Below are 11604 nucleotides of genomic sequence, written 5' to 3' on the forward strand. Positions count from 1 at the left end.
AGAAGATACTGCAAATATATTGCCAAACAAAAACAATATAATCATCTTCTATTACCAACACAAATGTTGGGACATCAAAGTTGAAGATAAATTTTTAACCTATGAATGGGAAAAAATCCTATGATATCATATTATTCGACCATGCTATACTCTCATAATTACTCACTTAGGCATCAACGAATATCGAATGCACATATTTGATAATGAACTTGTAAACATCGAATGCACATATTTGATAATGAACTTGTAAACGTTGTTCCAATATAAAATAACTATAAAGTTATGTCTTTCAACATTTAATACTATTCCCATATTCTCCAATTTCATAACTATACAATATATATACACTATCTTTTTACTTCAACATTAAATCACATTCTATATGATAACCTACCAACAATTCTTTCCAATTACCCTCATTCAATCAAAACTAACTACCTCACAATTATTTTACATATTGTAAAATATTTTTCTGCATCAATTCATACACCGCATTACATAAAAAAATTTTAAAAACATCTATAGAATAACCTACCAACAATTCTTTCCAATTACCCTCATTCAATCAAAACTAACTACCTCACAATTATTTTACATATTGTAAAATATTTTTCTGCATCAATTCATACACCGCATTACATAAAAAAATTTTAAAAACATCAGCACCCAAATGCACCATTAACACGGGTCACGAATGCTCACCCCGCGCTCTTGGACTAGTAGACATTATAAAAGCAAATGTAATAACATAATTTTGGACATAAATTTCAGCAGATGAAAACATTTGTTAAGTTTTATATGTTGTTGAGTTAATATCTACATTTATAATTTTAGCGTTTACATTTATTCTGCTGGTGATTATGTGGTGGCAATTGCAAAGGCCCTTAATCCGTCGAAAGTCTCCTCAAACGCCCAGGCCGTTTGAATCTCAGAAGACAAGTTATTCGAGTAATGTAAGAAAAAAATTCCAATTTCATTGAAGCAATAATAATAATCGTGATAAAAGAAACAAATATGGCTTTACATGGGAAATTCTGGTGCATTGCTTATTTGACTGAGCAGCTGAAGGTTTAGGTGAACATTTGCCTCTCTGTAACTTGTCAGGGATGAAGAGAAACCAACATGAGTACCAAGATATCTTAAAGTAAAAGAACCGAAAGTTATACGGATTTCTGCTGACTGTAGCGAAGTATCCCATAGATATCTACAATCCCAGGTGGAAAAACAGGATCAGTTGCTGCCCTTACTGCAACTTTAGCCACTGCAGTAACATTCACAGGAGGATTGAACAAAGGCCCAACAAGGGGTAGCTGGCTGAGTGGCTTTGCGCGTTGGAGAACCTGCAGAACAAGATGGAAAACTTACTCCACGAAGCACATAAGCACATAGCAGTTTGAAGTTGGTCTATCACATATATGGCACAGACAATATACAACCCATTTTTGTGCCTAAGTAATACTTATTAGTCACAAGAATTCCTTGTAAAATGAACAGAATCCACACGGCAAGTACCATCTCTAAGGGAGAACCAATTACACCAAGAGGAAGCTTCATGCTACCGACACGACGAGTTCCATAAATAAACCCAGGTCTCAGTATTACTCCTAACACAAAGAAAAACAAAGCAAGATTTAGATCAATGAGTTGCAGATAACTCGTCCAAATGCCAAATAGATTATGCAATATGACAATCAGAGATATGCGATCAAAGATAAAAAATAATAAAATGCATATAATCAATAATGTGCAGTCCTACTCAAAAAGGTCAACCAGTTTTGTGTGTCTGTGTTTGTGCATAAGCACGTGCATATGTGAGAGAGAGAGAGAGAGAGAGAGAGCACTCAGATTAGGGAAAAGGAGTTGGTAACAATATTTAGTTTCAGGATTGAATGGTTTAACCATCAATGATATTGTGCGCCATCATGTCCTTAATCAATGCATAATTTTTAGAATAACAGCATGGTAACATACCTCCATATGTGTATCTGGTCAGTAGTTCTGTTTCAGCAGCTCTCTGCATCATGATACGGAACAGAAATTTATGAGAAAACAAACACGCAATTCCACAAATGAGATTTCACAATCCATCTTTCTAATCAACTGTAACATAGCGACATGCTGGTGAACTAAAATTAATGAGTTGAAATGTTCAACTAACCATACATACTCCAAACAACTGACACGACAAGACAAACTCAAAAGTAAACAAGTGAAGAAGATCAAGTCCAAAGTCATGACTTTGCGCTCGTACAATGAAAACACGGAACTTTGCAAAGGAAGAACTAAGCACAAATGGCTTCACGGAGCCAACTTAGCACATTAATTGAGTACATCACACATAAATGCTTTAAAAATCAATTTTAACATAGTGCTGCAGCTTACAAAACCATCACTAAATAATAGGACAGACAACTGCTCAAAATATGATGAAAGATAATTACTAGAACGCGAGAGACATGAAAGATAAATTCAACCAGGAAAAAGAAACATTTCAAACCCAAAGGTTCATTTGTCAAATCAGGAATTCAATACCATGTTACATTATGCCAATGACAAGGAAAACCAAGTTCAAAGGGTAAAGGATTAAAAAGAACTGAATCCTTAAAGATCAATACTTCCTAGATTGTGCAAAAGTAGGACACCCACATTTACTAATAAGTTATAACCTCCTTGATTTGATCTACAAATTTTGTACTTATCTACATATTCAAGTAGCTGTAAACAAGATGGAAGTGCAGAACCACCAAATTAAATTACTTTGCAACATTTTTATGAACTTGCATACACAAGCAACGAGTGCAACCATAAAGTACAACAATCAGGTCTTCTATGAGCTCAAAACAGCATGCTTACATCAAAAGAGCAATTTTATCATCAATATTGCCTTCTTTACTGATTTTAAAAGACATGCTAAATCGTTTATGATACCAGAAAATTTTCATTCATTACAAGAGATTAAAGAACACCATTCTATCACATATGATCAGCAAAATCCTAATAATCACAATACCGAAGACAGATGTGGTTCAACCAGGGCTTCAGTTCTATCTTTCAGCAAAATTATTATACCACCTTTTAATTTTTGGAATGGTAAGTTAACTGATCAGTTTCAAGAATATCCAGTGCACTGTACCATGAGATGATATTTAAAACTATCAGAAAATCTTCATGGCTTTTATCAAACAATAATTGGATTTAGCATCTTTTTAGCCAGCTACACTAGACCAAACAATTTGTGAATCAAGACAGTTAGTGTAACATGATAAGACATGCATTGTACATATCTAGTCTAGCAAATGCAATCAAAGAGTTTACACAAAACTACAGATCCAAGTACTCTAATTCATACCTTGCCCTCATAATATCCTTGCAGCAAATAATTTGCAACGCCAAAGTCAGCAGCAGAAATGTAAACAAACCTTTTTACTCCTACAAAGGGTAAATACAATAAGCAGGGTTTACAAAACTAGCTGGTATTTGAATCAGTTAACAAAATAGTTCTTACTTGTGTTGGGGGTATAGAAACAGAAAAAATCACCAAATTCTTTTCCTTAATACATAATGCCATGTCCACGAGAAGACAACTGATATATTCTATCTATGTGTTCCAAGTTCAAGTTTCGATGAATATGAAAAATAGACGTCGAATAAAGAAAGCGAATGTATCAAAAGTGACCTTATTTGAAGTCTAACTATTCCCTCTGCTTCGTTACATGTTTTATGTTTGCTGCAGTAAACTCCAAGCAGCTGTACAAGATAGATGATGCATAACTTAGATTGTATAGAAAGGCTGAACCAACTTGGAGATTTTTAGCCAATGTTATCGACAGGTAATTGAAATATGGTCTACGGTGAACAACCAGAAGTTACTTTCAGTCTTAGCAACAGAGGACAACAAACTTGATACTCGCGACCTTCGAAACCTGATCCTTTATGTAACAAATTGAATTACAACTCAAGTGATGAATTAAAGTTATTATATTAATTTGGTTTGCTAGTTATCTACGCATATTGAAAAGCATTTGTTTGGACATTCATAATTTGTGCCTTGAGAAGGAGATCTCGATTTGATATTCAGATGGATCAAGTTCAACATCACCAAAAACTAAATGTGCAGTATTTAAGGTGCAGATATTTCTTCTTTCTTCTAGTTCAGATACTCTCCCGATTCAGTGAAAGATATACTTGCTGATATGTGAAAACAAGATGGGAAGTTCACACTTCATTTTCTTCATTTTAGTACTGACACTCTCCTGATTGAGCAAAACATAAAATTGCTGGTATGTAAAACCAAGATGGAAAACTCAACCACACACCTTAGATCATTCTGCACTTACAAATTTACTACATGGTTTATATTTCTACAGGTTTTATCCTAACCACCAAGAAAAGTTCAGTGATCTTATTATCAAGGAACCCAAAGCATGCTGCCTCCCAGCCATAAATGCAACGAAATTGGCTAGTCTGCTTTGATATGCCTACTGTAACACTGTGTGAACTACACATATTTAGATTTCACACTCCACACAGCATCAACAAAACCACAACAGCAGGAAGTTTGGAGATTCTCTAATGTCATTTTCCCACCACCTTCATATCTTTCCAACCACCTTTTTGTCTGGCTTACATCACATCACAAAAAGTGCTACATTTTAGTTTTCTCATCCATATAATCTTCAATCCAAACAGACCATTTATGATGAGGTTAATGACATCTGAACGTATGCACAAAAATGAAGCTCAGACAATCCATCAATTAGTTAACTAGAAGAGGTAACAACTGACTATTTGGAACACTATTAACTACTTTTCTTGCCCCCTGTTGCAGAATTAAGAACTATATGACTTAAAAGTATCAAACACAAGTGCGATATAATTCAATACCTTCTTCAGAAGCAGCTCTTATAGCATTGATGTTTGCAGTTCCATTGATTTTATACATGTGTGAGTTGGAACCAAAACCACCAACACAAGAAATCTGCAGAAGGAAAACATGCATTTTGATAACTAGCACTTACACACGAATCCAAGAGAAAGTTCCTCAAAAAAAAAAAAAACTTTAAATACCAGATATTAGTCCCCTAAAATCAATCCAGACAACAAGTGAAAAGAGTTAAAACAAGGAAAAGCTAAAATAAAAAGACAAGGAAAACTAGGCTACAGAATGAAACTGGCAGAAGCCCAACTATAGAAGCATTCGGTATGTATCACAAATGATTTCTTACATCAAATCACCCAATTTGATCCTCTGTCTAACTGCATGAATGAGTTAGAAACTTATCTATTCTTCAAGTTAAATAACATATGAGCATCCACGAGTGTTGTGCAACCAAGGATTTGAGCCACTTCTACTTATAATCTAATATGTAACAAATCTAAATTTCACAAGTTTCGACTCAAGGGCCCAAGAAATACATGTCTTTATTTAAATAAAGTAGTAAAGCATAAAGAGTGTGAAAACTAAAGCAGGAGGAGGACACATATTAAAGAAGAAATTGAATATTAACAAAGTTTACTTTTCAAACCTGAAACTTAACCACATAGTGGAGCCTATTAAATGTAAAAATCACCTCACAATTTGCCACCAGCGATATTCCCACACCCAAAAAAAAAAAGAGTACAAAAGAGAAAATATGAAAATATTAGCCACCTGAACCTAAAAGAAGTTAACCAAAAAAAAATCTCTTATCCTGTCATCTAGTCTGCTTGCTTGAGCAAGTAACTCTGTTTTCCAACAAATGCGGTAATTAAATCAGTCACTCTTCCCTTCGACATACAACCTATCCAAAACTCCACATGGATACCCATATGTAGCATACCTGATTTGATAGACCAAGAAGCCACATATTGTTTAAACCAAAAAAAAAACAAACAAAAAGAAAACAAAATGCTGGGACCTGTTTTGTAGTACTCAGCTCACCAACAAAGATGAGTCGCCTAATTAAGATGAGATAGGTTGGAAAGGAAATGTATGATATATAAATGACTGAGGAAAAAATAAACTGAATATTTTTCTGCAAGTAGTTAAAAGATAAGTTTTTGCAGAGCAAAGCTGCTTGAGATGATAATTTCAAAATTCCAATTGTTGGGTATGCTAAAGTATACAAATTAAGTGCAGCCTACGTCACTCACTATCTGTAGCTATTTCCATGAGAAACTCAATTGTTAGCAGCAACTTGACATTACATGCTCAACATTTTCCTTCAAGCACTAAAATGCTTTAGTCAGAAAGCACCTAAGATTACAAATAAGAACGAACATCACATAACCCAAGTTATGTGCACATTTAGCAACCTCCTTTATGGATAAATCTCGATGACAAAGTAGTTAGTTTGACCAGCACTTAATGATTAGCCAAAAATCAGATCCTTCCAAAGCAGCAAGTTCTTTGCTTTTTAATATCAACTATCTGGGCCGCCACGCTTCCAAAGAATATTTACTTTTATGAAAATAACTGCCTTCAAAGTCATAAAATTTCCCTCAATCTGCAAGAGGACATTGAGAGCAGAGCAAGACACCAGATGATTCTACAGCATTGGAAAAATGTTTATTGATTGATAACGCAAATAAGGCTTTGCTTTTGTATTGTAAATTTACCACCATTTTCTATAACCTCAGCCTAGATCTAACCAGCAGCTGACAAGTCGCAGATTTAGTTACAATTGGTGATCTACAGCTTCAAGGAAAGAGGAAAGGGAACAACATCCTAAATGGGAACTTGCAAGCAAACTTAAGTGCAGAAGCCTTAAAATACATTATTAGAACTAAAAATGCACCCATAAAAAAAAAACAAAACGTAAAAGGGCAATAAAAAAAACTCTGAAGCACTATATTGCAAAAACTTGGAGCTCAGACACTTTCACCTGCAAGAATAAGAGAAGATGCAGCAACAAGCTGCTAAGTTGATAAACTCTTCTCCTGCTGATATCTTATTACAGATTAGCTATGCTAGCTACAGAACCACTGTTACAGCATCTTTCTATCTTTTGCATGGATTCAGTTAAGTTTATGTTTAATTGCTACACCACATGCAGAAACACACATCACCTTGTATCACCCTTGGACCAACACTAAAGATAAACATACAGTGAGATGCAGCTGGAAAAACACTAAACATTAGAAAAACGTGTACAGAAGTGATACATACAACAGATGTCACTCCTTTCAAAGCATCTTTCCATGAATCATTTGAAAGAAGATTTCCTGGTGGAAAGAGAACAGGAAAATAACCATGAGCGAAGCCTAATAACAACTGGAAAGAAATGAAACTACAAACACCCCTAAAAACACAAATTACCATGATGCCAGATTACACTGTTAGCCCAGGATTCTTGTATAGATGACCTTCCTGTTCTACAAGAAGATAACCAGAAGAACCAGAGATCAGGATGAAAAGTTCATAGCAAGAACAAAATGTACGTTAATATACAAGCCAACATATCACATAGTAACACAAACAGGAATAGATCATCAGGATTGCATTAATGTGCATGAGGATTTTCCACTCCCCTGAGTCCTCCAGTCATATCGGCTATTTTATTATCTTATGAACAACCAGAAATATCAATACGAGTGCACATATTTTAGTTCTTAAAGCCTGTTAGGCATTATCAAGCTAAAACATCTCCAAAATTTCATAGATCCCTTTAAATGAAGAGCTGTAATTACAGTTAGGTTCAAATAAAAAGTAACAGATACATAATGACTGTTCAATAAGGTAAGAACATTTTTCCTTCTACCAGTAGACTCTTGCTTAACATATAAAAAACCAGACAACATTTGATTTTATTTGAATAAAAGCCTTATATCTCCATAAAGAGGAAACAGAAGAATTTTCCTATCAACAATACATACAAATCTAATTACTTAATCAGGACCATTTTACAAAAGGAAAAGCCAACATATCGAATTGTTTGAACCACTCATAGAACCACCATAGCAATTGATTCAAAAATTGAGTAAACATGAGTACAACATGAGCTAAGGACTTTTGCTCGACAAGCAAGACGTCAAGACAAGAGGGCAATGGTCATTATGAACAAGACAATGGTTAATTCTGAAGTCTAGAACAAAAGGAAGTTAACTGGTTTGCATTTCATCTTAACTCTCAACATGCTTGCTTCACAAAACAAAGATGAGGATGCCTGAAATGAAAAGTTTACCACTGTCCATGGAAAGAATGCACCCACCGTAATAAACCTTAAACAATCATAAAACAGGAACAGCAATTTACAGAGCAATACAGTGACATGGCAAGGTGAGAGGAATTAACCTGCTAAGGCTAGCAACGGTCAGACCACGATCTAAAGCTTCTTTGCATATGTGTGAACCGACAAATCCATTTCCACCCAACACAAGTAACTAAATAGCCCAAAAAAAGGGGAAAAAAAGTCCATTAGTAATTAAACAAATAAAATCTAATCCAAACATTTCAAGGGACAAAGCACCAAGGTGCCACAAACTTAGATGGTCATATCCGGGAAAAACCATGAAATACCTTCTCTGATGGAGGTGGAGAGGTATCTACTGTCTCTGCCTCCTCAACTTTGAATGGTTCATCAGTTTTATTAGGATCTGTACATAAAAACCGTTGATTTTTTGAAGCAGCTACCCTCCTGGTTTTGTCAAGAATCAATTGAGACAATTAAAATCAGTTGCAGGCAGTATGTAACACCACAGGACAAGCAAATGGCCTCTAATCTACCATAAAATTCTAAAACCAATTACTGCAGGGAACTAACTAAAACTACAGAGATACGACAGACAGAAGCTCACACCACAATACCCTTACAGATACAAAATTAGTCACCCGTTTCTGCTCACAACTAGATGAAGGTAACAGATCCTGCATATATCGGGAGATGATGCCAGCCCATAGGAGAAAATATGCTTTTCACTAGCAAATCAGACCAGAAAATTTTAAACTAAGTAGAAAATTAAGCATTTAAAGTTAGCAGAGAACACATACTATCCAAACTCATTCTATTCAAAGTGAAGAGTTTTTTCAACTTAAATGACTGCAAATGAATCAGGTTTCTGCAACAGTTCAAGGGTCTTCTAAGAATTATAGTAAATCATAAATATTGCTTCAAAACATGTTTTCACCAAAATGTTTCACTTTAAACTTAACTTTGCAACACACATCCATTTCTTCCAAAGGTCCTTGACCAAATTGGTGTTGCCTGTGATCAATTCAAAATGTGTCTACACTGAAGCTTGAAAGGGGGGCATACGATTTCTCATTAATCCAAAAAATGAATTGATATTTCAGCCATTGACTTTTATTAATTTACAAGCATCTAGAAGAATGAGTACAATTGTTTCATTGGCAACACTTCAAAGAACATGAATCTAGTGCTAACGCACACCCTATTTCATCCACACCTAAACAATAAACATCTGTCTGTGATCATCAACATTCACATCCAAAATAGAAATACTAGCTATATTTAGGGAAACTCAGTACAGCTGGTGTAAAGTTAAGTGATGTCTGACAAAGAGAGCATATATAAATCTTTCTATTAAATTATACATCAGGTATCATGTGCACTATCAGAGTCCCTTCCAGGTACAGCATTTCCTTTTCCGTTTTGCATAGTCAAAACACAATACCCACCTTCCCAAAGTGACATTTACTGTTAAAGTTCTTCAATGCACATTGCTCTTTTCATATTTTTCAGCTAAATAGCAGATAAGGCTCATACTTTTCAGTTGTTTTCTGTAACATATCCAGTTTAAAACTTCAACAATCAAATTATGAGTATGTGAGCTAACATAATTCACTAACTGACAAAGAAACAAACCAAACAAGCATAAATAAGCCAATGTCAAGTTCCAGCTGCCAAACTTCTGCACTCCATTTTTTTCAAAAGATGAAAACCATGCTTTTTTGGCTTCACATGACCTGTCATTCTCTTTTATTCAGACTATTTGTATGCTTTCCATCTCCTTCAGTTTTTCTTTTTGAAATACGAAATCAAGATCCATTTTGACATAGGCATGTGGCATGGCCAGACTCCCCAAGTTTTCTGCAACTAAACAGTTTCCTTTCGTGTTGATTCGAAAACTTGAATGAGCTTTCAGTAAATCTTTCTAGCTGAAACATCAAGTGCTGTAACAAGCTATCAATAATTTTTGTTAATCAGAACAAAGAAGGACAGTGATAGTTAAGTGGAACCAAAAAAAGATTCAGGCATTATGATGTGAACTGCAATGCTCAATAATCAGCTTACTCTGAATTTCGTTTCCCAATTGTATTTCTTGATGTAAAAGATGCCAAGGTAGCATTTCCCAATGAAGCAACTGTGTTATTTCCCACTACTAATCAAAATCGGAAGAAGCAAAATATTTCTAAAATGTAAAAAAATTAATTTAGAGCTCGATACACATTTCGCAATGATGGTTGAAACCTCTCCCCGTGTCAATGCAAGAACCACCAGCACTAGTATCTCCGCCATTCACATGATTCTGACTACATTTCCTTTAGATAGCCAAATTCTAGGTCAATTTCGGGGGGAAAAACATACAAAATTGAAATGCTGCCAAACAATTGGTGAATCCATTCTGCTAATGAGAGTTATATAGCTTGGTGAACATTACTATTGCTACTCTACCCTAAGCCAAAAATTGGAACTCTTTTTCCAACCAAATATCAAATTCTCTTTCTCCATAATTAAATGTCATTTCTTAAGACCCAAGAAAACAAAACATACTTTCAAAAAATTTTAGCAAAAGTACTGCATAACAGATATCCCATCTCCTCCAAATCCAAAAAAAAAAAACAAAAAAAAGGAAAGGAAGAATGTAACAGGTCACCTAATTCTAATTAAGTCCAAGCAAAAATAATTGCAATGCAGCGTCAAGGTATGTCAACATTGTCTAAAAAATTACAGGTAATTAAATCACTAAAAAAGAATACAATCACCTAAACAAATAAAAAAGAATTCAGCTTCACCTTGGAATTTAGAGTCATTAACTTCACAGACAAAGTACTTAAAATAATTAAACAAAACGCGAGAGGATTTCAGGCCAAAAAATAACTTACGAGAATCTGGAGAGAGAAAATGGAGACTTAATTAAGCGGAGCATATTGGATGATCAGAAATTTGATCGATTTCTTTTTTCCTGCTTCGAGGTGTAGTAGAGTAGAGACGGGGCTTCTTGAACGAGCGTGTGGGGGTTTTTTTTTTTCCTTTTTTTTTCGTTTTGGATTTTTCTGAATTTTGAGAACAAATATGGAGAAGGCTGTGGGCCTTTTTCAGTTCTCTGAACAAGAGGGACACGTGGAGGGACGTTTAAGGTACACGTGCGCGAACTTGTGGCTCAATTTAGGCCAAGAAGTTTGAGCCTTTAGCGGGCCGAATTAGAAAGCGCTTTTTTTTTTTTTTTTTTATGGTTTTTATTTTCTTTTTGGATTTCTTATCACGGGTAAATGCATACTTATTGAACCCGGTCCGGATAGAAACCTACAGAGTCAATGGGTTAGTGGTCCAAAGGTGAATAAGGTGGTTGAAACGGTTGATTGTTGAAATATAATTCATTTTTTAAATTAAATATAGTACTTCTTTATTTTCAGTGTAAGATATATGCTACAAACATTAAGAT

The 11604-nt window shown here is 34.8% G+C and overlaps 1 protein-coding gene across 1 annotated transcript; it reads right to left on the reverse strand.

Moving 5' to 3' along the window:
• Positions 1-954: 954 nt before the first annotated feature.
• Positions 955-11257, reverse strand: LOC113707234 (uncharacterized protein At1g32220, chloroplastic-like). The gene is made up of 10 exons (XM_027229458.2): positions 11045-11257; positions 8498-8615; positions 8273-8361; positions 7298-7353; positions 7148-7203; positions 4885-4978; positions 3350-3429; positions 1972-2014; positions 1513-1604; positions 955-1340 (listed from the first exon to the last, which is right to left on the reverse strand). Exons 1-10 carry the CDS (start codon positions 11086-11088, stop codon positions 1161-1163), a joined length of 852 nt encoding a protein of 283 aa, XP_027085259.1. The 5' UTR covers positions 11089-11257; the 3' UTR covers positions 955-1160.
• Between the last annotated feature and the right edge of the window lie 347 nt (positions 11258-11604).

The sequence above is a fragment of the Coffea arabica genome, chromosome 8c, assembly GCF_036785885.1.
Source record: "Coffea arabica cultivar ET-39 chromosome 8c, Coffea Arabica ET-39 HiFi, whole genome shotgun sequence".
In the NCBI taxonomy this organism is placed as follows: Eukaryota; Viridiplantae; Streptophyta; class Magnoliopsida; order Gentianales; family Rubiaceae; genus Coffea; species Coffea arabica.